Here is a 27,466-nt window from a genome sequence, read left to right as displayed (position 1 = left end):
CATGTTCCTACCTTTCCATAAATTTCTGAAATATTTTTCCTCGGAGACTATCACAAATTTCTTCTATATATGGCTGAAGGGGGATAAGAAACACAATTAGTATTTAAGCATACAGTAAATTGATGATGCAGCACTACCCACTGCATTTAACTCATGTTGGCCCTATACAACAACAGTATTTACTGTGTTTTCTTTGAAGGAGACACTCTGAATGAAGCACTGAAGCTTCATTTAGCTTTTGGAATCTGATTAATGTATGAAACCTGTGTGAAGTACCTGACTATGGACAACAGGCCTGGGAAATCAATCACAGCACAGCTCTTCTTCCCCAGTGTATTTAAACAGAGTAAACAGTCCCTGCTGTGGAGTCTGTATTCTATTCCCAGGGCTGCCCTCTTGCTTCATCTCTCTGTCCTTACCAAGAAATCAGCACCTCCCATTCACAAGCGGCTCTTTCTAGAGGAACACTAGAACATGTGAGGTGGTACAAATGCTGAATTCCACACCAACATCAGCTGGGAATTAATACACTTGAAAATCAAAGGAAAAATGCTTTCAAAGGTTTCACATTACTGAAACATTAAGGCTATTTCTCAGTTCAGATTAGGCTGACAGGATGTGTATCCTCCTGATGGAAAGTGATTTATTCTAAATCATTTAATGGCTTAAAATTGCATGGATTTAAGAATTACTCTGTTCATATGCACCAAGGTTCAGTTTGCTTTCATTAAAAGTGCTTACAATGTTTTAGACAATAATTTGTGATTTTTTACTTAAAAAAAGCATTTTTATCACTACTACAGCAAAGAACATACACCAGTACAGTTTATTCTGTCTCCTGAAATAGTATGCACCAGATCGCTTACTGTCACAGAAGTGAAGGAAACAAGACCATTTCGAGTGTGTTAGGCTCACCTGGAAAAGGCTGGCTGGCACTTGTTTCTTGGCTAAATGCATTTGTACGTGATCTACAGCTTGCTTTGAGAACGGCTTTTGGAAAAGAAAGAGAAATGTTTCAAACAGCTGGAAATGGAAAAGTTTCATGGGAGGTCTACGGCACTGCTGTTCTTTTACCCACGTGAGACAGAGATGTTCCTTAGAGTGAATGGGTGCAACACCTCCCCCAAAGCATGTCATTGTGAAACATGCAGAGTAACACAGTGAAACAACTGCTCTAAAGCAGGAAGGCAGGAGAGAGGAAGATGAGGAGGAGAAAGGCAAAGACAGAAAGGCTCCATGATGCTCCTTTAAGAAATCAGTGAAAAATGCCCTATCCATTTACAGCTCCAGAGACAGCCTGGGCCTTCTACCACTACAGAGCCTATCATAGGTTAATAATATCATAATTAATATATTAAAACCTACTGCAGATCCTTCTTTAAAGCAACAGCAAATGAAACTGATAAATACAGATCAATTGGGGCAAGAGCTCAGCTGGAGGGAACACGTGTTTCCATGGGCTTAACAAAGCAGTATCTGTCCCAACGTGGCCCCATGCCTTCAACTCGCCACGCTGAGGCTAAAGAGTGCCTTGTCTCCGTGTAGTATGAAAGCCTGCTTTATGGCCAAACAAACCATAACACAACCCCCAGCAAGCTGTGTGTGACCAGTTTTAAACACAATCATCTCAACCTTTACTCTGAGCTTTCCCACACACCAGACTTCCACATCCAAACGGTCCCTGGCAGCTCCATTCCTTTGGGTTTTTGAGGCAGGCTTGCTGCTGGGTTGGGGAGGTTGGTTAATGTGTGCAAGTATATACACACACAAATGGCACTCATGCTATCGTATGGTAAAATATCTTGTTTGCAGAAATAAAACCAGATCAATCTCCAAATATTTCCCTTGCCTACCACCAAGTTTAACAATGAATGGCGCACAGCTCTCATTACTGAAAATAAACTGAAAAAGACACACTTCTGGGAGACCTTGGAGCAGCTCCCAGTGCCTAAAGGGGCTACAAGAAACCTGGAGAGGGGCTTGGGACAAGGGCCTGTAGGGACAGGCCAAGGGGAATGGCTTGAACCTGCCCGAGGGGAGGCTGAGCTGAGCTCTTAGGCAGAAGCTCTTCCCTGTGAGGGTGCTGAGGCGCTGGCACAGGGTGCCCAGAGAAGCTGTGGCTGCCCCATCCCTGGCAGTGTTCAAGGCCAGGTTGGACACAGGGGCTTGGAGCAAGCTGCTCCAGTGGAAGGAGTCCCTGCCCGTGGCAGGGGTTGGAGCTGGATGAGCTTTAAGGTCTCTTCCAACCCAAATCAGGCTGGGATTCTCTGCTGACTTCAGCCAAACGCAGACCCACTGGCTTCAAATAGAAATCCCCAGCACTACAAGCACTGGTAGCTACAATCCCATCAGTAATAATTGTTCTCTGAGTGAAACGATTATTTTGAACTACCCCTGCTGTCAAGCTACCCAAAGAAGGCAAGAGCAGTGTGAGATTGGGACGCTACGCACATGGGAACAGGACAGGAGCTCCTTCATGATGTACGTGTCATAGATCTGCCGACTCCGGGCCAGGCGCTCTTCCTCAGAATCCAGTTTCTCGTATTCTTTTATCTGCAATACAAGAGAAAAGGTCCATTAGATTTTTCACTTATTTGGTTTAAAAAACCCAAATACTTTCACTGAAGCTTATTTTACTTTGTTATTTTCTTAACTATTGCTCGGGGAGCACATTTGCTCGCAACTTTTTTTGTCTTGAAAAATGCTGCATTGGCTCTGAGAACGAAGAGGAGACTTCTTAGAACACTGACAAAGAATTCAGAAAGTCTTTGCTATTTTTGAGGAACAGTTCTTTTCCCCCCTTGGATTTGTCTGCAGAAAACTTCTCACCCTGCAGCTCAGACCCAGCCTGATACCGTCCTTCATGCTCCCATCACAGCTAAATCCCTTTGCAGGTCATCACTTCCCCTGGCAAAAAATGTCCAGACATGTATGGAGGGAATCCCACCGGGGCTGCCACTCCCACTGGTAGGCATTAAGAAGTCTGAAACTAATTTTCATTGAGAGCAGATTAACAGTTGCACTCAGTGATCTTAATGGTCTTCTCCAGAAGCCTCACCGAGTCCAAGTGTCCTTTGGGGTTTATTTAGGGAAAGAGTTCTTCCAGGACTGACTCAATGTAAAAACCATACAAGATCTTTAGGGAACAGATTCAGCTCTTGACTTGCTGAGACCTGCCCAGCATCACAGAATTAGAGAATACAACCCCAGACTGGTTTGTATTGAAAGGGGTCTTAAAGCTCCTCCGGCTCCAACCCCTGCCACAGGCAGGGACACCTTCCACTAGAGCAGCTTGCTCCAAGCCACATCCAATTGGGGAATGTTTTAGATTCCTGGATCCAAATAAAATGAAGCTTGCAGCCCTGCTCTGAGGCCCTGCTCTGACTCAGGAACACCAGAGCACAGTAGTTCCCAGCTGGATTTCATTCAGTGTTTGTGGGAGAGGGAACAGGACAGATCAGAGCTGTCTGTACCTTCAGCCTACAGAATAAACCCTGCACAAAAGATGCTCCTCATGAAGCAGGGACAGAGGGAGGGCTCTGCTGCCCTACCAGACCCTTCAGAGCAGAGCAGCACCGTGGTTCACACAAAGCACATCCCTGAGGACTTCAGAAAGCGAAGATGTGAAAACCCAGTGTTCTGCCTCTGTCACAATACACTTTCTTTTGTCCCTTCTTTCCGAGCCTGCTCCTTTCACAGGATGAGCTGTTCCTCACAGCTCTCAAGCAGGTCTCCAGGTGACAGCTCAGACCAGCCTACCTCAGGAGGTGCAACACTGTAATTGAACTCCGTGTTTTTCTAGTCCCCTTGTTTGCTGCCTATGATAAGGCAACAGTTCCCCCGCGAGCTGCCATCTGTGACTGCTTCCCCTTCGTACCCAGTTATAATTAAAATGATTCAATACATCTTTGCCAAGGAAACATTTTTAATTAATGCAATGCCATAAAATAATTAGAAGTTCAGGAGAAAGCCTGATACGTGGTATATTGTCTTACTTGAATGCAATTTCCTGCCCTTTGATATTTGGTTTTCAAACCGCCTCATTCTGCACGCAAAGCATCCCTCCACCACATCCTCACAGGCACATCCTCACCTGCCCTCACCTTTTAACCACAGTCCCTTTGTCTTGTAAAGCTTTGGAGAAAGGGACAGGAGGTGACTTTGGTGATGCACTCCGGGGCACCTCAGCCTGTTCTCCCCCTGCCCGATGCTGCTCATCACAGGTGATTCCACGAGACACCTCTACTACAGACCACATTTAACACATGTGCCTGACATATTCACAGATAATTTTATACATTCATTAAATAGAACATGACTGTAGCATGCCAAAAAACCACAGCATTAGGCAGAGCCAAAGTGTCAGCGTTTAGAGCTGTCACCAGTCTCTGGCAGCAGCAGCTCCGCAGTACTGCTCCTGACCCAAAGATACTGCCCCTGTCACTGTATTTCAACCCTTCCTTGGCCAACTTCAGCCCCCCTCCAGAGACACAGCTTTGAAAATGGGAATCAGAATGTGTCGGTTTTCAAGCACCCAAAAGTACTTCTTCTTTTTCTCCTTTCCTTCCCCTTCTTCCCGAAGCCGAGCTGGATGAATCACTCCCCCAGCTAAATGCCTGATCGTGACTTCAGCTGCAGTAACACGAAATCCCTGGAGTACGGGGCCCTTCTACATCAAGCGCTTTTTAATGGGGCGAGGTACTCAAATTATTCCACATGTAATAAATGCAGCAAGTAAACTGAATATTACAAAATAAAAGAGAAATCCGGTATGACACCAACAACGCTGCACCAAACCCCTCCTGGAATATCTGTAATGGGACTTTTTGAGCAGTACCTGACAAAGCACTGAAGCTCTTTTTAAGCCACACTTTGCTAATAACCTAAAAATACAATTCCAAATTGTTTCAGAGATAAAGAGGCAGTTAAAAATACCTGCTAAACAATCCCTGACAACGTGCCTTTTTGATTACCTATGACAGTGATACCTTCAGGATATAAAAAGGTGGAAACAATAGGAAAAAGGTTCTTCTTTATTGACAGTACCTAATATGTGAGGGGGGGAGCTGTGTGTTGTTGAGTTCTCTCCCACCAATGACCAACTCCAGCTATTCTGTGCTGCCAGCAAGAGAAATTCAACTCATCAGCTTAAGAGTAATCCAGACAAAAGGTTATCTCAGGCAGCTTTTCTAATTACTAGTGAGCAGCAGAGGCTGCCTCTTCCCAGCACGTCTGCGTGTTTGAACTGAAACCAGCACCTCTGACAGGATTAACTACACTTTTATATTTAGAGCCTCACAAATGGAGCACGGAATGAATGGAGCGAGGAGGCTCCTCAGGGTCCCCGCACTGCCAGGGCCCCCCAGCCGAGGAGAGATGGGAAGGATACAACGTGCTCCCCCGAATTACAGATCCCTCTGCATGATGCCTGACTTGGGGACCGTGTATGTGGGTTCCTCCACTGATTATCTCCTGACAGTGGAGCACAACTGACCATATCAACCACGACCGTACCAAATTGCCAACTTGTCAGTAGTTACACTGCTATCTTAAAACTCTCCTGAGCTTGGTTAAAGTGATGGTTTTGTCCCTTTGAGGTGCCACCGTTACTGTATCAAGGATGGTCTCTTACGAGCCAACCATTACACTGCGAAGCTGAAGTGACTGAGAACAAGGTCCCAACGTCCCCCTGGATGCCTCTCCTCCCCTCTCAGCATCCCCGAGGAGCAGAGTACCTTCCTCCTTACCTCTTCATAAAACTTCAGTTGAGGGACAGCTTCATCAATCTCATTCAAGCAATAGTCTTTAAACAGCAAAAATCCTGGAAAGGAAAGAGAAAAGGGGAAAATAAAATCAGAAAATGCCATATCATTACTGCAGTAACGTGTCAACAGGGATACAGCCCCCAGGTAACATCCTGGATTATCTACACCTGCAGAGACCCCTGCTCCCAAGGCTCAGCAATTCCCACCACCAGCATTCAGAACAGAAAAGGATCATAAACCTCATTTACCTCCCATAAAGCATACTCCAATTTCTACCTGCTGAGAATTGTATGAAATGGTTCCATACTGCACTAGAATATCCCATTCCTCTCAAAGGATCAGATTTTGTTCCTTTTTTCAGAGTAAAGACTAAATACTATTCACATGGTTTGGTTTAGATTTACCTACACTTTATTGATAAAAAACAACCTCTTCTGCATTCCCAGTTTAAAATTCCTGGTTAATGTTACCTCTAATAGGTTTTATAGCATAATAAATTACATCAGAGTCTTTATAGCTCCTTTACAAGTAATTTAAAGCATGACCTCTGCAGCCTGCTGATATTTTCCATTACAAGCATCTCCATGCACCGTGACAAGCTGAGTCTCATGGAAGTGGTGTCCTTATGTGCGCCTGGGCTGGTACCTGCTACCCTTTGACTTTACATGGGTATCTGCTGCTGAAGCTCATGCTTTGGGTTTACAGCCCCTCAGAGCTGTAAATGAACCAGGTCTCACCCCACCACACCAGGCAATACCTTTCCTTATTTAGAGTTACTGCTGCTTATGGAAATCACAGCCATCTTTTGGAGGTAAGACCAGGAAAACATGAACTTGAATAGCAAAGGGAGCAAGAAGCAGCAAGAGCGGCTGAGCCAAGGGCTGACACTGTCTGGGCACTGCTCCATCGGTTCCCTGCTCCTTTTCCTTCCCAGAAAGCAGCATGTGGAGACAGAAAATGCCCTTTTTCAACTTAAAATATACACAATATTTAATACTAACATTTATAAGAACTCAGAGAAGGGATTATACGTACGGAAGACCTGATCTAATTAAAATGTCATTGCAATTTGAATTTACAGCAAAATTATATGCTCGACTAAGAAATAATACAACCACCTACAGCATCTCCTGTATTCCAGACTATACTACCCGGTAATTCCATTGTAGTATGTACAGGAGGGCATTAACTGTCAGTTATGAGCATCATGTCCTTTCAACTCACTATCACCTGATTTTATCAAGGACCTAAATGAGAAGAAAGCTACCAGCTACTCAGCAGCAAACCCCAGTCCCAGCAGATAAAGCACTGCTAATCAGGCAAACTAAAGCTTTAATTTATTTATAATGAAAACACTGATCAGCTTCTTGATAGCCCCTCTAGATACATCCAGATCCCAAGTTACATTTGCTACTGGAAGCACCTGTTTTCCTGGGGTCCTCCGGATTACTTTGTCACAATCAGAACACCAGCAAGGGAATTATGACCAGACAGCTCCCATACTTCACTCAGCTTATTTAGCTGGTTAGGATGGTATTTCAACGGTTACACAAACTGGGGTTTGTTCTCTGAAGAAGGACAGAAATCTGATGACGAGATTCCCTTCTGAGGTCCTCCAAACTTTCTCATTATTCTCACCAAAAAGAATCATTCCTGAAATATTTTACAAAGAAACATGCTTTTCTGAAAATAAACCCCCCTGAGTTTGCTAATCCCTGCAGCAATCCGCACTCACACTGGGGCTTCCTTCTCTTCTAAGGCCTTGTCTCAGTTCCTGTTTTGCTGGGAATACTCTTGGTGAGCTGCTTCCCTTGCTGCAGAGGGGACAGGAGCGCAGCACCAGAGCAGCCCCTGCGATCCCCACACCTCATGTGAAGGACCTTGCTCCCCTAGTCCCCAGTGGGGACATGAGGGGTCCCTCCAGCAGGGCTCTGAGCAGGTCCCAGACTGTCCCTTCTCCTGCCCAAACCTCAGAGCTGCTCCTGGCACCTCTAGAGCACGGAGAACGTGGCCCAAACCTGGCTCAGGGCAAAACCTGCCACTGAGGGCATGAATCCAACTCCTTACTTTACACAGGATGGAAGCAGCAGCGGCACTGAGCAAAACACTGCTGAATTGACTGAACTTTCCCTTGGACAATGAACCAAAGAAGATTACAGTCGTGTAATTAAGAGACTAAAGAGCAGCACAAACAGCAATGAATGCACTGGAAGAAAAATCCCTGGCGAGGTCCCAGCCACTGGCTGGTCACCAAACAAACCCACAAACAACAAAACCCAACCCACAAAGACAACTGGGGGAGGAGTGTGAAAATACACCAACACACACCCTCAACAATGCCCTGGCAAGCACCGGAGCCCTGCTTAGTGTTTTCCAAACTGCTTCATTTCATTACGGCAGGGAACAAGAGGAGGTCGATGCTGCTCACACTGCAAGGCTGCTTCTCTCCAGGGCTCTGCTCTAAACTGCACTGCTGTGCAAGAAAATAAAGACATCCCAAATGAGAAGTTAGGAACCTTTAGAGATGATTGATGTAGTCATAATATGTTACAGCCATATCAAGTATGAGAAAATGCTGCTACCCAGCTCCAGTGAACATGAGCAGAATTATTACAGCTGCATTTTAAAGCCTATGCTAAACAATAAATTATTAAAAATACTGCAGTAAAATAAATCATAGCATGAAAACATAGGGCCTGTAGGGACAGGCCAAGGGGAATGGCTTTAACCTGCCATAGGGGAGACTGAGCTGAGCTCTTAGGCAGAAGCTCTTCCCTGTGAGGGTGCTGAGGCGCTGGCACAGGGTGCCCAGAGAAGCTGTGGCTGCCCCATCCCTGGCAGTGCTCAAGGCCAGGTTGGACACAGGGGCTTGGAGCAAGCTGCTCCAGTGGAAGGGGTCCCTGCCTGTGGCAGGGGTTGGAGCTGGATGGGCTTTAAGGTCCCTTCAACATAACCAGATTTTAACCTTCTCTTGAATTATTTGCCTTAAACTCTTTTACAGCGCCAATGCAAATACAAATATCCTACTCCTCCCTCATCTTGCATTTGCAGCTTGTCTGACTGTTCAATCCACGTCCCCAGGTATCAGCACATGGGACCTCTTCCCACCATCCTGATCTCAAACAAATCCATTGAGAGCCTGATGTTCTCCACACTGGAAGTGTTTGTGTTGCGACCTCCCGGAGTCTGCATTTCTACTGCAGCATAAAGGAAATCTCTCCTATTGCTGCTCTGAGATTGAGTGAAAAATTACTAGCCAGAAAGTGCAGCTCTCACATAATTGCAGAACTAATTGACAGACGCAGCAGTGAAGAAGTGACAGGAGTTTGAAGAAGTTCAGGCAGAACTGACGCAGAGCACAATAAGCACCTTTAACTACACACCAAGAAATCAGACCCAGAACAGAAAGCAGGAATTAGAAAAATGATAGCGTTAAGTAACAGATAAAAGGAACCAGCAATTATTTATGAAATCAAGATGCTGACAGCTTTTGCTTTAAAGATCTCTTCCTCGATACTATATAATTTCTGCAACAACCACATCACTACTTGTTAAGGGAAAAGAAAAATAGTTCTTAAAAGCTTTTTCTGGTACCACCACAGCGCTGGATGGTACCCACAATGCACACACTGGAGTACGAGACAGACCGAGCGCTGAGCCTCAGCTTTCCCACTCTCCAGACAGTATCTTTTTCCCATTATCTTTTGATGGGCAATCCTTTGCAGATAAGTTTGCCAAATGCCATTAACTGCACTAACCAATAACCAAGACAAAATGTGTTTCAAGGAGGGATAAAGACAACCCTTGGGGTTTGCAGCTCAGTTTTAACTGGACAGATGGGGAGACTGAGGTGATGACCTCAGCATCCTCTTGATCCATCAGCTCATTCCCAGAACTCATCCCCCATCAGCCAAGGCTGGTTTCACCAGCTTGGAAAGGGACAAGGAAGGGACTGAGGTTAACCCATGTCTTTTAAAAAGGAACACAGCAATATTTCATACAATCACAGCCTGTTCTGCAGCGAGGCCGATGCCCATGGGCTGTATCCACCCTGCAATGTCAAACCCTTCTCTTACAGCTTTAATAAAGAAATGCTGCCCTTTCCACTTGCAGGGACAAAAGCCACCTTCTCATTTTACAGCTCCATGTCATTTTCCTGCCCTGCTACCAGTGCTATTTAAGCAGGAGGCATTGCCCCATCAGCAGGTTCAGCTCTGGCAGCACTGGGCAGCAGGACAGCAGCCAGAGCCACGCTGCAGGCCATGCCAGGGGACAGCGCTGGCCTTCTGCCTGCTCAAGGTCACTCCTGCACTCGCAGCACCGTATCTTGATCTTCACCAGAATGTCAATTAATTTGAGAGCATGGGATAATAATAACACAATTAATGAGGAAATCTGTAATGAAACAAACCTGGCGGAGAACGACTTATCTCACTCTAACCAGATTTTTATTCCTAGCTGACCCAAATACCCTTTTAACGGGAGTAAATAACAACCTTATTAAAACAAACAGAAACAACTAGGTAAGACAGCAGAGCTAAAAATAGACACATTCCGCCCTGATGTAAGTATTCACAATGCCACTGACTGAAAGGAAGCTGCAGCTATTTACAGCAGACCTGAATGTGGTCCAAAATGCTGATGTAGACACTTTCGAGTAGGCAAAATAGCAAATTAGAAAACAAAAATATCAAGCTGCTTCCAAATCCTATCTAAATGTGCTGTGTATAAATAGAGAATAACAACAACCCAGCAAGCAGTGACATCTGCACCAGAACCAGGCTCCTCAGACCTCGGCTGCAGCGAATGGCTCCAGCTCCAGGCAGAGGAAGCGTCAGCACAAGCTTCCCAACATCAGGCTGGTGCGAAGCATGCCACGCAAGGAGTTTTCCTCATTTAGAGCCCTTAAATGTCTCTATCCTGAGACCCTCCAAGAATCTCCTGATATTTCTTGCGTGGCTGAATTCAGGCAACAGCTTGAAGAAGTCAGAGGAGCAGAACCACAGGGACACAGACAACTTGCCTCCAGCAAAGCCTCTTGTGCAGGACTGCCAAGGAACCTGCAGGATGCAGTAACAGCAAACCTCAACCAACACTCCACAGTGACCACCACCGGTAGCAGTAACAGACCTGGGTCACAGACATAAAACATTAGGGGTAGACTCTGTTATTCAACCATGTAAAAGCTGTGATTTGAACCAGGCTGCAGTTGTTAAGGCACATCCAGTCAAGTTCAGGATCTTGTTCTGTATGCTACACGCGCTCAGTTGCCATAGCACAGCATAATTAAGACCACCTAAAAGCTCCAGAATTGAGAGAACCACTGATTTCCTTGTTCAGGAACAAAGAGACTTGTTACTACCAGGGAAAACTCATCTGCGTAGGAATCACAGCTTGGGCTAGGTACAAAGCCACAAAAATCCTCCCAGCCCAGAAGGCACCACAGATTTCCCTAGTTTGCTTTCCCATTACGAGCTCTTTGTCCTTAACCCATTTTTCCTAATAGAGCCTAAAGTACATTCACTGTTCCTTAGAAATACATCACAACAAATTAAAACATATCTGTGTGCATAAGAAGCAGGGTAAAAGAACAAATTGTATTTTCCAAGCCAGGACTTGCATACAGTGGGGAGGAGCACAGAACAACTTCCCTACAACAGACTCGAACTGAGCTCAGCATTACTAAGTTGCCAGGTAGCTTGTTTAATGATGCCTATAAATCATTATAGGAAAATAAACTGTGGCTGCAAGGTTTTAAGTGTCTTCAAAGAAAATCCTTATTTCCAGGCATGTTTTCCGATAGTTTTCTCCCCATGAAATCACTAACACTTGTTACAAGTGGTCAGCCAGCCCTGGTCCCAAATCCCAGTGCTGTGTGTGCCTTCACCTCCTCCAGCACACACGTACTGGACACGGTGGAGGAGTATTCACAGACTGTGTGTTAATCCTCAACCCAGGCCTGCAAGGGAGAGGATCTTAAGCAGATAATGCTTGTCTTACCACAAGCATTCAATCACCATTCTGCTTGTAGCCCCGCAGAGCAGCTCAGAGCTAAATACTTGACGTGGATTAGAGAGCCTGCATCTCAAACAAGAAGGCGCACTGTAAATACCCATCCTGACAGCAGCCAGGAGCTCAGCACTTCCAAAGGGCAGGACCAGCAGCTGTCAGGATGTCAAGTGGCAGCACAGCAATTCACAGGATAAAAGGGTTCCTAAGGAAAAGGAGAACGTGCTCTGTCTTTAACACACAGCTGTAAACCATTAAAAATGCCATGTCTGTGCTTCACCCGCTGCAACTGCCACTGGATCTTTACCTCAAAGAAACCCCCAAACCACCAGGTTATCACTCTAATATCCTCATGAAAACTATCTCTGAATACTGAACATGCAATAAATCACTACTTAAAGCCATGAAAATAAAAGAACAGCGAAAACTTATAGCTGAACCAGATTAGGACGTATCTTTCCTACTCTGGTCTCCAGAATTCCATTTGACTAAAGTCACGGAACCATAGAATGGTTTGGGCTGGAAGGGACCTTAAAGCCCAACCTGCTACCACGGGCAGGGACACCTTCCTCTAGACTACGCTGATCCAAGCCCTGTCTGACCTGGCCTTGAGCACTGCCAGGGATGATGAAGTCAAGTATGTATTCACATACCATAGGTGAACGAAAAAAAGAGAGTTGTACATCAGAAAACCTTCCTCTGAAAGATGGACCGGTATCACACGTAACTATTCTAATTTTAAAAGGACAACGAAACACAGAGTTGAAGCATTTCATTTCAATCCATCAGTTCTTGCAAAGAACGTGATTAAATTCCTTCACTGAAGCTCATCAAGAAATATACAGCACTTGAGGTTTTGTTCTCTTTTCACTTGTACATAGAAGAAACTCCCACCGCTTTTGCAAGTGGTATTAGCAGCTACTAGCAAGCTATGAGCAAGCTAACAAGCATGAGCAGCTTAAAAACGTCACGATGGCTGCTGTTTGTCGCAGGGGTTCTTTCCCCACGTCACAAGGATGCTCAGTCCCTATGAAGGATGTGCCAGTCGTCGTTTTCTTGATCAGTGTTTTTCCATTATACAACCTTTGCTTACATAATTAGGATGGTGTAAGGGTGGTGAGGCACTGGAATGGGCTGCCCAGGGAGGTTGTGAATGGTCCATCCCTGGCAGTGGTCAAGACCAGGTTGGACGAAGCCTTGGGCAACATGGTTTAGAGCGAGGTGTCCCTGCCCATGGCAGGGGGGTTGGAACTGGATGATCTTAAGGTCCTTTCCAACCCTAACTATTCTGGGATTCTATGATAATGCAAGGCAACATCCCTCACTATTGGAAATCACACTGTCTTTTCTGATCTCTCCACGCCATGAACCTCTCACCACTATGAATTATCAAGCACACAAAGCCCACTGGGAGGTGTATTTCTACTTATGAGGAAGGGCCTGTGCATGGCTTTGCCTGGGGAAGAGCGAGGCACTAACATCATTTACTGAAGATATGGAATAAGTTCACAGCAAAAGGGGACTCTCAAGTCTCTGATGCCATTATTCACCTTAGGCAGGACTGCTAAGAACAGCTGCAACGATCCAAACCGTTCTGCAACAGCATCTAGGAAGTCTGTTGTACTGTGGTTAGAATCAGAACACAAAACCAGTAGTATTCAGCTAGTAAATACATGCAGCACTTAGGTAAAGAGGAGCAAAACCGCTAAAATAACAGTGACAGAGCACAGATGATTCTCCTACATGAATTTTAAAGCCTTCCTCTGGTTCATTCTGTGCACTCTAAGAAGAAAGCTGTTGAGAGCCGGAGGTTCAGAAACAGATGGTTCTACTTCTCTTCAGCCTCTTTCCCCATTAAATCAAAGACATTAATGACAGAGGCATCTAGAAACATTAAGAAACTGTTTTGCAGATTTCTGGCTGCAGATTTTCTACCCAACCACTGCAGACGTGCACACATCTGAGAGCAGAACGTTATGGAGACACTGGCTGGACCCGATGCTGTCAGGGGAGAGGCCAGGAAAGAGACAAGCAGCAACCCCACAAGGTTACTGCTCTGCTCCCCTACACAGTGTGAAGATTCATGTTCTGGGGGTGTGTTACTCACCTCCTGACCATCACCAAGTGATGCTCTGCAGCAAGAACCTTGGAAACCTGGACAAGTTCCTCAGGGGTTTTGCAAGTCCTGTTGCACATCATTCTTTTAGAGGACATATACTGGTACAGAACAATAAAAGCATTTGAAAGTTTTACAGTAAATATCTGCTCTACAAACGAATCGATGAGGAAATCGACAGCCAGAGCTCTCCAGCTTCCCTGCTCCGTGACTAACTGCTCTGTCTCTTAAAAGCTGAAAGTCAGAAGACTTAAGAGCTTCAGTAATTCAGGGTCTACTTACTTTTTTCCTTCTTCCTGAGCTTTTCTCCTGTTACTAATGAGTTATCCCACTGAGATGAATGAGTAGCACTGGCAGGACCACAGAATCTGCTTATGAGGAGTAGACAGCTATGCAGGTAAAGCTCATTAAAGTTGTTATGCCATGTTACAGACATGGGAAACTAATATTTACCTATTTCACAGTGGTGTGCAGAGGCTTCATTAGTGGATGAATTGTTTCAAGGCACGTTGATAAAAACTCCATGGGAGTGCAAATGTTTTGGACTGACTGAGAAATTGCTGGGGAGGAGAGGGGGGAAATCGTGACTGCACACCATCACTGCTGGTACACAAGGAGAACATCCCAGCAGAAATGGGCTAAGAAAGCTCAAACAAGAAGGTAGAAAAAAACATCTTTGGTATGGAAGTCACAATGCAGTATACTAAAAAGGAGTTTCACAGAATCCCAGACTGGTTTGTGTTGGAAGGGACCTTAAAGCTCCTCCAGCTCCAACCATGGGCAGGGACACCTTCCACTGGAGCAGCTTGCTCCAACCCCTGTGTCCAACCTGGCCTCGAGCACCGCCAGGGATAGGGCAGCCACAGCTTCTCTGGGCACCCTGTGCCAGCGCCTCAGCACCCTCACAGGGAAGAGCTTCTGCCTAAGAGCTCAGCTCAGTCCCCCCTCTGGCAGGTTAAAGCTATTCAGTTCATTATCCACTATATGAAGTTTCAGAGGATATGATATATATTTTTTTCTACCTTAAAGCCCAGAATTAATCTGCAGCTCCTCCGGGAAATCACACAATTGAGTATTTGCAACCCCTCTGCACCAGCACTCAAGGGAGCATATCAGGCTGCATCCCAGCAAAGAAATGCTCAATTATTTATGACAAGAAGAAAACCCAAAATGAATACATACCTTTTTTATAGTGACTTTGGATACTATTCGTCCCTGACACACAAGACAGACACCTCCTTAAAGCTGCCTGCACATAAAATCTGCAGTGGTAATGTTCATCAATATCCCTCTAAATGCTCTTCTTCAATGTAAGTCATGCAAGCATCACTTTAACTTTACCACAAAATAAAGTATACTTAAAGAAATTTAGCATCCAGTAACATTTAAATCATGACAGACACCAGATCTCAAACCTAACCCTACTCTGGTGAAGAGAGACTGCACACAGTATGTATTTTCTGTCTTTCACTGTCCACACCCCAGTTTGATACAAGTGGAGAATCACTGTGAAATTGGCTGGAATTTGAGGGGTGGAACTAGATGATCATAGGGTCCTTTCCAACCCAGCCCATTCTATGAAACCTCTTACACGAATCGTTTCTGTTTCAGTTTACAATCGCCCAGTTTCCGACCTCAACCTGCGGTTTGGGGTTTGTGCTGGTTTTAACTGATCATATCAACGGTGCAAGGAAAGCGCGAGTTCAACGGATTCAGAAACCCTCCCGCAGGCTCTCCAGAATCCAGGTTTTAGTCTAAACTTGAACTGAAAATAAGAAGTAACACGAGAAAGAAGAAGATCAGTCTTCAAGCAGTGTTTTAAATATGGGGGGTTTTGCTCATCTAGTTACTTCCTGATTTTGATGGTGCCTACTTCTGTATGGTGGCTGTTTCCCCTAGGTCAGAAACAGAACCTCAGGAGAAAAGCACTTCAACAACTAACCTGCCTCCTTGCTTGTACAGAAAACCCATCAAGCAAGTACCTATTTTCCCTATTATATGGCTGCACTTTATTCAACACCAACATACCAGAAACACAGTAAAATTATCGCAGTGCTGCAACTCTCATGGACACTGTTAAGAAAGAAATCCAAGGCTGTGACACTTGCCCTCACTCAAGTCCTAGGTCAGTAGCTGATGTACAACCTGTAGGTTGATTTTGGCTCTCAAAACAATCTGGTTTTAAACACTTCACATGGGGTTTTGGGTGGCCCCTCCTGCTTACCACAGTCCTCTCCCCGAAAGGAAGGAGGATTTCAGTCCACCATCAGCTCCCAGCACGCCCAGGCCAACCCCACCACTTGCACGTCCAAGCTGCAGCTTCAGAGTCATCTCGAGCAGACTAGGAGCAAGATCTGCTAATAATTTTGTCATCCCCCGCTCATTTAATAGTAAAAACCTCAGGTGCTTTTCTTTACTTCCAATGAAGTTTTACTGCTTTCCTTGTTCTGTCCTCAGGGGCCTATTTAATTAGTTCAGAATGCCAACGGCACATAGATCTTATGCTTAAACTAAACAATAGCTTAAATAATGCTCTAGGGAGGTGCTTTTCCCAGCCTGTTATTTTTAGGCATCTCGGGGAGCGCAGTGCGCTGTGCTACCACACTGGCAACAGAAAGAGGAAGAGCAAGAATGTTTTTCTCAACAGATTTTCACTCAAGATCCACTTAGTGATTAGCATCAGAATTCTGAAATAATCAAATATGCTGGGTCCAGAAGTAGAGAAACAAGCAACAGAAAGTGTGATTCACTGCCCTAAAAAAAACCCACTTCTTTAGCTGTTCTCACCCTTGTTTGGAGGGGTTTGGGCTTTTCTCAACGTTGTCACTGACGGAGCTGGAGGAAACAGCAGCCACAATGGCCAGGAGCACGTTTCCCTCTAACTGCAGAGGGCAGGCAGAAAAGTCCCTCCCTGCAGATGGAGGTTGCCTGTGCAGGAGGAACTACAAAAGAGACCTAAGGCTCATCTGCTCTGGAAACTCAGCTAAAAGGAATATACATTAGCTATACTTAGCTGCTGCAGTGTAAAGGGAGCAGATAAGAAGCGAGAGCCCCGCAGAAGACGTGCGTGTGTAGGAAGAAGCACTGATGCAGATGGCAAAATGCTCACCCTGGCTGGGAAGACCTCCAACTTGGAGCCTGCTGATTTAAGTGGATATGAAAGACAGTTAAATGAATCACCCAAGAACAATCATTCCTCACTAAGCAAAAGGAGATGGTAAATAGGAAAAAAAAAAACCCACGTTTGTAACTTGTTACATCAACTACATGGGTTTTAATTGGTCCTTTTTGCAAGTGTATTTCGAGAAAATAAACCAAAAATTAGATTCAGTTTCAGAGAAAAAAAACCCATGCAAGTCACTTCCTAGGCAAGGTGAAAGGCTGAAACTGCAGCATGACCAGCTGCTGAAACAGCTCAAACACCTTCCGGCCTCATCTTTCCCCAGGACCCAAACCCAACAGCTCTGTGTAACTGATGAGAAACCGAGATGGGTGTAGACAAACTGCCACAACCCACCAGCTCCCAAGCAGTTACCAGAGAACCCAAGGCTGAACCAAGCCAGGATGTTTTACTGTCACATCCCATAAGTCCTAAGCTGATTTTGTTCACTGCCTACCACGCAGATGCAATTTGTCAGTAAGTCCAGTGTCAGACATAAGAGTCACTGAACTATAACCAGCAACAAGTTTGCTCCAAAGCATTTAACTTTAATAACCTCGATAATCCTGTTCTAAAGCAACACTATGACCTAATTCACTCCAGTTCACCCTTGGCAGCTGCACTGGCTGAGCAGACCCTGATCCACCCAACAGCCACGCTCATTCCAGTTCATTCCCAAACTGCCCTCTGGAAGCGGCGCTGTCACAGGCGTGCCCATCCCACAGCACGAGGACAACTCCATCATGAACCAAGAGCGGGTCCTACACGTAAGTGATAGATATGGGGATACCAGAAAACGTCTCTTTTGCTACAGCAAACACATCATCTGGTGTTGTAGCAAACAGGATGTGGTAAAATGAAAACTAGCTAGAGGTGGTTACGCGCTCCGCTTCGAGACAGCCTGTACTTCCCCCATGAAGCTTCTGCTGTGGAGGAAGCAGCTTCTGTGGGAACAGCCGGCTGCTGGGCTACTGAGCGCTGCCAGAGCGCTCTTCTGGGTGGTTCTGTATCTTCATGTCCTCTGAGTCATTAGGAGATTCTTAGAGTTCAAGATCATTCTGGAGCATCACTCCTGCAAGCAGCATCCCGTCTTCGAGAGAGGAGAGCAACCCATTTGCCTTCATGAAGACAAAGATACAAAGAGAGGATAGACACTTGTTTATGCAGATCTGATGAAGCCTCCAGGACAGTTTCACCCCTGGAAGGCTGCTGCCATTGCCTGATGATGGAGTTCCTGCTTTTAGGGTGAATCCAAAGGGCAGAGCTAAGGTTTTGGTTTCCAAGCTCAAGCTGTCCCTGCAGTTGCACACCTGGAGAAGGTGGCAGGGAGGGAATTTAGGCCAATCTTTTAGAGTGGGGACTGGAAAACACTGATCCTAAAAGGATTTAAGGGCTCATTAAAGATAAGCACTTGCACCTGATAAGAACAGCACCATAATTAGACATACTCATAGGAAAACATCCAACAGGAATGGCTCCGAATAGGACATCAGAAAGAATTATATCAGACAACTGATCAAAGCCCTGGGGTTTGCATTTGAAAGGAGGAGACAGAAAACCAGAGAAAACAATGACCTGGGGCTGCAAGAAAGAATTGTGCTCTGGGGAAAAAAACAGCTTAACAGTGCTCATCTACATGCTTGCCAAAGGAAAGAATAGGTGCCTTGATGAAGCTTTATAGTTAGTATACACAGATAAAACACTGCATAGTAGACAGCTCTTTAACTGAGAAGATAAAGGCACAGGAAGAGCCAGCAGCAAGGGGGTGAAGCAGCAGAATTACAGCTCAGGACCAGACACCCATCGGGCTCCGGTTGACTGAAACTCCTCAGAGCAGGAGCTGCCTCCCGGCCCGGGGCTCAGCCTGAGCCGCATCCCCACCATGCAAAGAGATAACAATGAGAGTAAAAAAGCGATTAGACTTTTTAATGACCTCCCCAGATTTATTTTCACAGCCTCCCGCATCACGCTTGCCTAAAACCAAAGGTACTTTACCACAAGCAATTATGCTAACGTCTGGAAACAGGACTCATTCAATGGCAAAGAACAAGCTAGAAAACGCAATCAAATTCAAATGAACCACTGCAGTGAGGAAATACATTTTCCAGAGCAATGCAAAGCCTTCTGGTAAAAACAGTCACGTTTCTCTTTAGTCTTTGTTTTCTTCCAGTCTAAATCCTACTTCAGAAGAAAGCAGCTTCAGAAGTAACCAAAATGGCATCAAAGTGGTCACAGGCGACCTCCCCATTGCCAGGTAACAAGGGCAAGCTCTGCTATGAGTGTACCATGGGGAGAGGAGAGGAAACCTCCCTGCACGTCTGCGAGCTGTGCACCTCGAGACCAGGACACAGACTGGTGTGTTAATGGTGCCTCTAAACGGCCAGGGCTCCTAAATGCCAGTTTTGATGGCCACCAGAATGGGGGACAGAAGAACACAAAGCTAGAATCCTTCCAAGGCTACGGTTACCAACTGTAACTGCCATAACTTACTGAATAACAGCAGCATTCTTCACTGCTCTTTGGAACCACTGGTGAATGAAACGTACTCCATCACAGAAACAGAAATATCCATGACAGTGAAGCTGCTCTGGGTTTAAGGAGATAAAAAAAAAGACAACTCCACTTCATTGCCACCAAGGAGAACGGAACAGTTAGAGCCACGCTGTGTTTGCCTGCTTAAAATTCCACTTCTTTTGCAACTGCCATGCTAGAGCAAATCCTAATGATTCAGCACAGACATCTAAACTGAAGCACATGCTGGGAGATGTCAGTACAAGCAAACAAGGTATTTACAGTGCAAAACATCAGGCCAGAAGAAAAACTGATAGCTTTTATGCACAAAAACACAGACCACACTTCAGCTCCTGTAACACAATGGAAAGCTCCTTGAGACTGCTACGAATTCATCCTTTAGATCAGTGTTTCCACAACCCTCTCTGCACAAAGCGATGAAATCCATTAATGACAATCTGTGAATACTCTTTATTTCAATCTGGCAATACTCAAAACTCCCACTCTGGAATATTCTCCCACCTACTGAGCTGTACATTTCTAGGCAACCAGGAAGGCTGGACATTGCTGCGCCAGCCATGGAACCCAGCTAAAGCTCAACCAGCACAAAGATGGGCAATGAGGTGCATGGCACCTTCTTCATGGGCATTTGCTTCCACTGTTAGGTACAGCCTTGGTGTATTTCAGACAGGAATAGATCCATTGACCTCCTCAAGTCTTCCCCGCCTGCTTTATGCTTTTGTCCCCATTTTGCAAGACAAGAGCAGCTGTATTGTCCCAGCAGACATACGCCAAAGGACAAGGATTTCACAAACTCCTCATGAAATTCGTTCCCCTGCTTCACCACCCATCCTACTACTAAAATCGTTTCAGTCGTATCCAGATTCTTTTATAACTCACATGTCAAGCCCCTGGAAAATTGACCAACCTCATCATTTCTGCAACAGCTTTTCTGGTTTTGAAGATTGTTCAACCTCACTTCTCACTTTTATAGCCTGCATTAACACCCTATTTCAATACTTCCTTGTAGGTCGTGTTTAGCAGACTGCTAAGTAAGGTCTGCTCATTCCCACTGCTCTTTCCTGGCCTCTCTCCAGCAGGTCCATGGATATTTTGTAGTCCTGTGCCAGGCTGGACACAATACTCTGCCAAAAGAGGATTACTTCACATGCCTCACTGGCTATGATCCTGCTTTTATATTTAGTCATATGATGTAGCACAGACAATACAACCTCAGTGTAACGGCCAAGGCAGTTAACGGCATCTACCTGAGCAGCGGCTCTCCACCCTGGATCTGTGTGATCATTCCAGCACAGACACAGAGGGCACTGCTGGTTTTGACTGAAAAGCATCACATTTTCCCCCCCTCCTCTAGTCAACAGTCACACAGCATACAGAGGTCCTCCATCCCAATATTTACACCATTACCTAAAATGATGCATAGTAACTGATCCCTGATGCTCTGGTGCAAACTCCTTCCACACTCCCATGGAAGCACTCACTACCTGTTCCTCAAGCCCATCTCCCTAGCAGCTTGCCCCATCACACAGCAGGTTCACCCAGGCCACATCTCTCTCTGTTGCCAGCAAAAGCATGATGTCAGATAGTCAAGATAACACAGACAGTATCTTTTCTACTGCTGCTCCCTTATCAAGAGGGCATATTAGTCCTGCAGAGGAAACAAAAAAGTGTAACTGATGTGACACATTACATTGCTGACAAGCCCATACCACCTAATACAATTTTCTCCTTGCTGTTTCCAATAATTTAATTATTTTCCCAGTAGTTTTCCAGCCCATGAAGTTGACAGACTGCTCTGCTTCGTCCTCTTCCCTTCCACAGCATTTCACTTTATTGAAGACCTTTGTTTTACTGCGTCTTGTCCATACCGCAGTGCTCCTCACACCATCTCCAACACTGGCTTCCAGCAGTCGTCACAGAGAGGTGGCAGGCAAACAGGTCTTAATATTTACATGAGTAACATTTCACTTAACTATGACTTACCAATTTTCTGATGAAACATCTTGCCAAAGGTTAATTCACCCCTTTCCTCAAGGTATTTCTGCATAACACTGCGGATACTGAAAAAGAAGGGGGAAAAAAGAGTTACTTGAAACTGCTTATTTTAAACCAGACCTTTAACATCCTTTGGAGAAACAGATCTCTAAAATGAAATGTTAGTGTAAAAGACTCATGCAAGATGCGAGTTTTTATCCCAGTTAGATAGTTGGGGGATGAACTGAAGGGTGGTATGGGGCTGCTAGCAGGAGCTGGAGCACCAAACACTGAGTGTTCTTCCTCGGACACAGAGACTGCAGCAGAAACACATCAGGTGGACCCTTGCCTCGGGGTCATAGCACTTCCCAGGGGACATTGTGGTCATCACTTCTGTATTCTTGCATCAGGTTTTAGCTTGCACCATGTAAAACAAGTGTACAAGTCACTCAGAGCTAGAGCAGGCTGTTAGCACTGCAACTGCCATCTATCATCCAGAAAACGAGCCAACACAAGCTCCATTAGGCCCCTAGCTTGGCTGCAATGCACTTAACATCTACTTTGCCTAATTTATAATGTCACAATCACCCATTTAAACCACATTAACAAAGATTTCCTTTATTTGTCAAGTAACCTCAATATTCATTGCAATATAATGCCCATAAAAATTCCACAGAGGCAACAATACAAGTTCATAAATTTGAGAATCCATGCAGCCCAGCAGCATCGTGCCTTGGTAAACCTCTTGTCACAGCATGAAGCCAAGATTCCACTAGACCTTTCCTGTTCCAATTTTACAATTGCTATTTTCATGTTCTATTTGTTTTTCTAAGAAGTACCATGAGTGCCCTGTAGAAAGTGCTCATGTCTTAAACAAGACCATTCAATACCACTCAGGCTCCTGCAGAAGAAAGCCTGAGCACCTCACCCTTGTAAAGTGTGGCCTCTGAACTGCTTTGGGTTACCCCGAGCAGCAGAGCCCTGCCTGAAAAAGCAAAAGGCTAAGACCATCCCCAGCCCTGTGCCTACCTACAAGGACCCATCACCAGAGCTTCTGAAAACCCTCCCAAATATCAATCAGCATCTCTTCCATCGTCTCTGAGGAAGGAAAGTATCTGCACTCCTCTTCAAATGAAGACCTGAGGCATGAAGTCTGCATGACTTGACCAGAAAAACATCTCTAATAAAAGCCAAGAATTAGCTGGAAGGCTTAAACCCCAGCGCAGGGAATCTCTCTATGAATAGTTTTTATGTATATCTCAAAGCCCCGCCTGGAACACAGCTCCACGAACACTGTGATCCCCGGCGAGCACTCTGGAGGGTAAGCACCACGTCAACTTAAACAAGAACGGGGAGGGCTGAACGTTGTTAATCAGGTTCAAGGCTATAAATTATTCAGTGACGAACTTGCTAATCTTTTTATCTGCTCATTACAAACTATGCCTCCTCTCTGCGTATTTTAACAATCTAAACAAAATACTGATTCCAAGCAAAGAGGAAGCAGTAGATAGAGACTGTGGTTCTGTACTCAGGAAAGGCAAGGTAGTAAAGGGAAATCTCTCACATTAACTGGCAGAACTGCCAAGTTTGGCTGCCTGTTCTATGGGTAGGCTTTTAAAAATATACCTTTGAGTTTAACATGTTTAAAATAGTGATGATAAAACGTCATTCTGCTCTTAAATGCGAGCACATTGATGGCAAAATATCCCCAGTTGTACCGATACCACCACATGCCAGTGAGCATGGGCAGCATGGCCTGCTCTGCATCCCGCTTCTCCCAACCAGCCCTTCCCCTTGTCTCTCCATGCTTATGGAGGGCTCATAAATGACCATGGTGTGCACCACCATAGACCACAAACTTCTCTCCTGGTTGACCTGAGCCCATCAGAGCGCCTGCACTTGGAGCACTCTTGTGCAACGTCCCGTTCCCACTGACCGCTAGACCGTTAGTAACAGAATGAGCCCTTTTAATAATGACATCAAGAAAGCTTTTCTCTGCTCCAACAAGTGCACTGCAAGAAACTATACAAACATAGCTCAGTCTGGACAACGGGAGGAGAGAACGAAATATTTAACGTGTGACTGAAGTGGCCAGGAAAACACTCTGATTGTGACAGGAACAAAGGAGCGCGCCTCCTCCTCTCCCTCGACACGCAGCGTTTCTGGTCTGATGGATAACATGTCAAAGGAACAAAATGTTTTGGCAGCTACAGAATCTGAACAAATCTGTGAAATGATCACAGGCTCCGGGAGTCCACACTGCATTCCAGCTTCTGAACGCAGACTGCCACCCCTTCGGAAGCAGTTCTCCTTATCCAGATCAATAAATAGGAATAAAGGACATGGACTAGACTACGACTACCCAGAATCACCACCTTCAGCTCTCACACAGGCACCAAAGGTAGAAATCCTTCTGTGCTCAAAAGAAATGAAGCACAGTCCATGTATGCTTCAGAAGGATGGAAAATTTTGAAATGGAGCCTAGCACATTCCATAAACAGGAAGGAAGAACCCTCTCTGCTTCCATACACTGAATCAGCAGCTGCCCTACACACAAACAATCTGGGTTAAAAGCTGCATTTCACAGAGAGGTAACCATTTCTGAAAAGCTTTCCATACCCACATGGGCTTTCAGCACAAACCACACACTAATGCGAGAGTGGACTTCTTTGCACAAGTTCACCTCAGTTCACAGCATGATCTACCTTAACAGCACCACCCAGAAGAAGCAGAAAGAAAAGCTGCCTAAAAATTAAACTCAGAAACAAAAGCCTATCTGACTGTACTGGGGCAAAACCTTCTGTCCGTGTACCTTCTTCCTTTCTGAAATGGAGAATAGCAAACAGAAACATCAGAAGGCTCAGGTCACTGTCCACATACAACAGATCAACTGAAACAGCAAGTATATTTAGGGGAAATGACAAGTCAAGTTTAAGATTTGATGAGAAATGCAACAGGCACTCTGCATACTTCATTGCTGGTTTAACCAGCACTGAACTGAAGTGGGGATCTGGGACCATGATGCAGCCCTTTGCCCTCAACAAGGCAGGGAAAAGAGCTGCACCATGCCAAGGTCAGCAAGCAAAAACTAATGCAGAGGTGACCCATCAGCCAAGTTTTGGGAGAGCTCTTCATTGCAGATAAGGCAGTCACCTCCATCCTTGGCACTGGAGACAGTATCCATGAAGTGCCTCATGCTGATGTTGAGGGGGGCAATGGGATGCTGCACGCACTTGACATACTCATCTCTTGCAGCCCCATGGGAGAAGCTACCCTTAAAGCAAAGGCTGAACAATCCAGCAGCTCAGAGTGTACTGCCTGCCCAGGAGCAGGCAGGAAGATGACACTGATATCTAACTATAAACTCTGTGAGCAGCACAGGTCACTCTAACCTGGTCAGCTCCTCCACTGACCCAGGAGAGGGGTTTGTTACAAGCATGAGCTGAAGAATCTGTTCAAAGGAGCTTTAAGCTGCATCTTGAAGCTGTAGTTGCTACAGCCAGCATCTTTGTCTTCCAGACTTGATCAAAGAAACACACTGAAAAGCAACCTTCAGGTTAAAACACGTTTGGCAATTCAAAAGCTCTCGCTGTCTACCAGCATGTGTGGTGGCACATGGTCTGACAGGACACAGCAGACTGCCGCGGGGCCAAGGTCGGTACAGGCGGAACATGTCTACTTCAGATCACAGCGTCTGAAAACCAGGAAGAAAACACATTATGTTCTATTTAAGACAGAAAAGGATGTGCATGGAACAGGCATCATTCACCCACAGCCCTTCCTCCCTGGTGAGCTACACCAGCAAATAGCAAACCAGGAGGTCCCTTGGAGAGGAGGGTGAGGATGAGGGCATAAGCAGAAGCAGAAGTTAGGGAGGAGGGCAAAATAAACAGCATTCATTTTGGCATTTCCTAGAAGTTGTGCTCGTATTTCAAAGCTGCCTGGATTCTGTCCCCGCAGGTCTGATACACTGCATTGTGCAGGAGCTCTTCTGAAAGAATCTTGCACCTAGGAAATGACAAGGGTAAAGAAAAATGGGATGGTATGTATGTGAATACATACTCTTACTACTGGAACTCGATCAAGAAGCTATTTACTACTGGCCTTACTGTATCTTAAAGGAGCTTTTAATTATTTATCATAAAAGGCCATTATTTTTTCTTATAAATCACTAAGAGTTCAGGTTTGTGGGATATTACATATTGCAGAGATGCAGCCAACAGCTTGAGAAGAAAAACGTTTGGCCTTATTGCAAGCATTAAAGAATCGTACCCACGCTAGGAATGCACAGTTACACTCACTACTACATTCACCTATAGGCTGAACCAGAAAAAGGGGAACAGAAAAACAAACCAAGAATGAAATGGCAGCTTTAGGGAGGCCAGCCTGAGAGCAGAGTGCAGTATACAACTCTGTCATCATTTCCTGTAGCATTCTGGGCAAGCCCTGAACATTCTCTGCCATTCTCGGCTCTTCAGTCTGTAAATTAAGCTGGGTTTCTTTTCTTCCTCCTCTTTGTCATCAGGGCAGTAGCATCCTTCTGCATGTGTGTATCCTGTACCCAGCACAAGCTCCTGATGGCTGCTGGCACATCCAAGAACTGCTTAGATGCTAATAATTATTTCAAGAGAATGTAAGATATTCAGCAGCTAAACCACCACTGCCCCTGGCTGCCAACCTCTGTGACCACCCTCCCATTCTCCCCATTCCAGCATCCCATTTCCACACTGGACAGTCACCTTCCATTTATTCTCATCTGTCTTCTCCTCCCCCTTCTTGTTCTTACCCCATTTCCTTTTTCCCAACCTCTCTCTCATCCTGTTCTCACCTTGCTCACCGTATTCACTACATCCCCTCATCCCATCCCTCCATCTCTGCTTTCCTCTTTGCCTTCTCTTTCTGCACAAAAGCTCCAGCCCGCCCGCAGGTAAGCCTCCCAAAGACCTGAGCTTGTTGCAGTCAGAAAATAACCGAGCCCACTTAAGACTCAATTTCAAATGAGGAGAAAACCAGGAAGCCTCAAGTATAATACTACCAATGCATCAACAGTAATACAGCTTCTCCCCAGAAGTACTTTTACTGAGGTTTTGTGGAGAAGGAAAGAAAACAAGTCACGTAACAGAAGGCGACAGGGAGAAGAAAGGAAACATCTCAACATAATGAGTAAATCTGTGCGGCTGATTACTGAGGGTGCTGTTATTTTCTTGTAGTATATTCATCACTGGCATGAAGAATCTCTCCAACTGAACATAAAATTCCCCGTGAACGAGACTAAACGGCAACAATCACTGGATCACAGCCACCAGCTCAGCTTAATGCTCCGCTTCAGGGGTGAAAGCAAAGGGCAGGCGCTCGATGCAACCAGTAAAAAAGAATTACCTTCCCTCCTGTGTAAGGGGTAAAAGAGATGGTGAACGTATCGCAAACCACTCAAGCCATTTCATTTTGCTTCCTCTCAGCCCTGCACCCAGCTCAAAGTTCAGCAGAAGTTAGTACTTCTCCAAATTATTTCGTTCTCAGATGCTGCAAAAGGTATTTTATGCATTGCAATGCTTGTTCGAGCGATTAATGGGGCACAGTAAACTCCCAGCATGAAAAGCTAGAAGGGACCATGAGACCATCTATGTATCCCTTAGTTGTAAAATTCCACATTTGAAGAGGAAAGAAATTGTTAGAAGGCTGTGGAAAAAAAAATAAATCCGAACATTTTTGGACAACAATGAAATAACATGGAAAATATATGTTCCTTCCATTCTTTTACTTCTGAGCATCTGATACTATCCTATCCTATTACTACAATACCCTTGACAGCAATGCAACATCCAGCTGACTTCATTATTTAATAGGGAAATAAATGTGATGGTTGATGCTACATTAATTAGAGCACACACTTATCCTACTCTTAGTCTC

The 27,466-nt window shown here is 45.2% G+C and overlaps 1 protein-coding gene across 1 annotated transcript in view; it reads right to left on the bottom strand.

Annotated features, from left to right (window-relative positions):
• GRK3 (G protein-coupled receptor kinase 3) overlaps positions 1-27,466 on the bottom strand; it is a 57,589-nt gene that overhangs the window by 21,096 nt on the left and 9,027 nt on the right. Inside the window, exons 2-6 of the mRNA XM_061369223.1 lie at positions 21,566-21,642; positions 5,748-5,821; positions 2,452-2,553; positions 916-990; positions 12-73 (exon numbers count right to left, since the gene is read on the bottom strand). Of these exons, the coding sequence (XP_061225207.1) occupies positions 12-73; positions 916-990; positions 2,452-2,553; positions 5,748-5,821; positions 21,566-21,642 (390 nt within the window). The remainder of the gene's footprint in view (positions 1-11; positions 74-915; positions 991-2,451; positions 2,554-5,747; positions 5,822-21,565; positions 21,643-27,466) is intronic.

This window comes from Neopsephotus bourkii, unplaced genomic scaffold, assembly GCF_033783945.1.
Source record: "Neopsephotus bourkii isolate Nb327-2 ecotype Australia unplaced genomic scaffold, CSIRO-AGI_Nbou_v1 NB_1479, whole genome shotgun sequence".
NCBI lineage: Eukaryota > Metazoa > Chordata > Aves > Psittaciformes > Psittacidae > Neopsephotus > Neopsephotus bourkii.
Note: the sequence above shows the minus strand (reverse complement) of the source record. Positions and strands in the feature narration are given on the sequence as shown.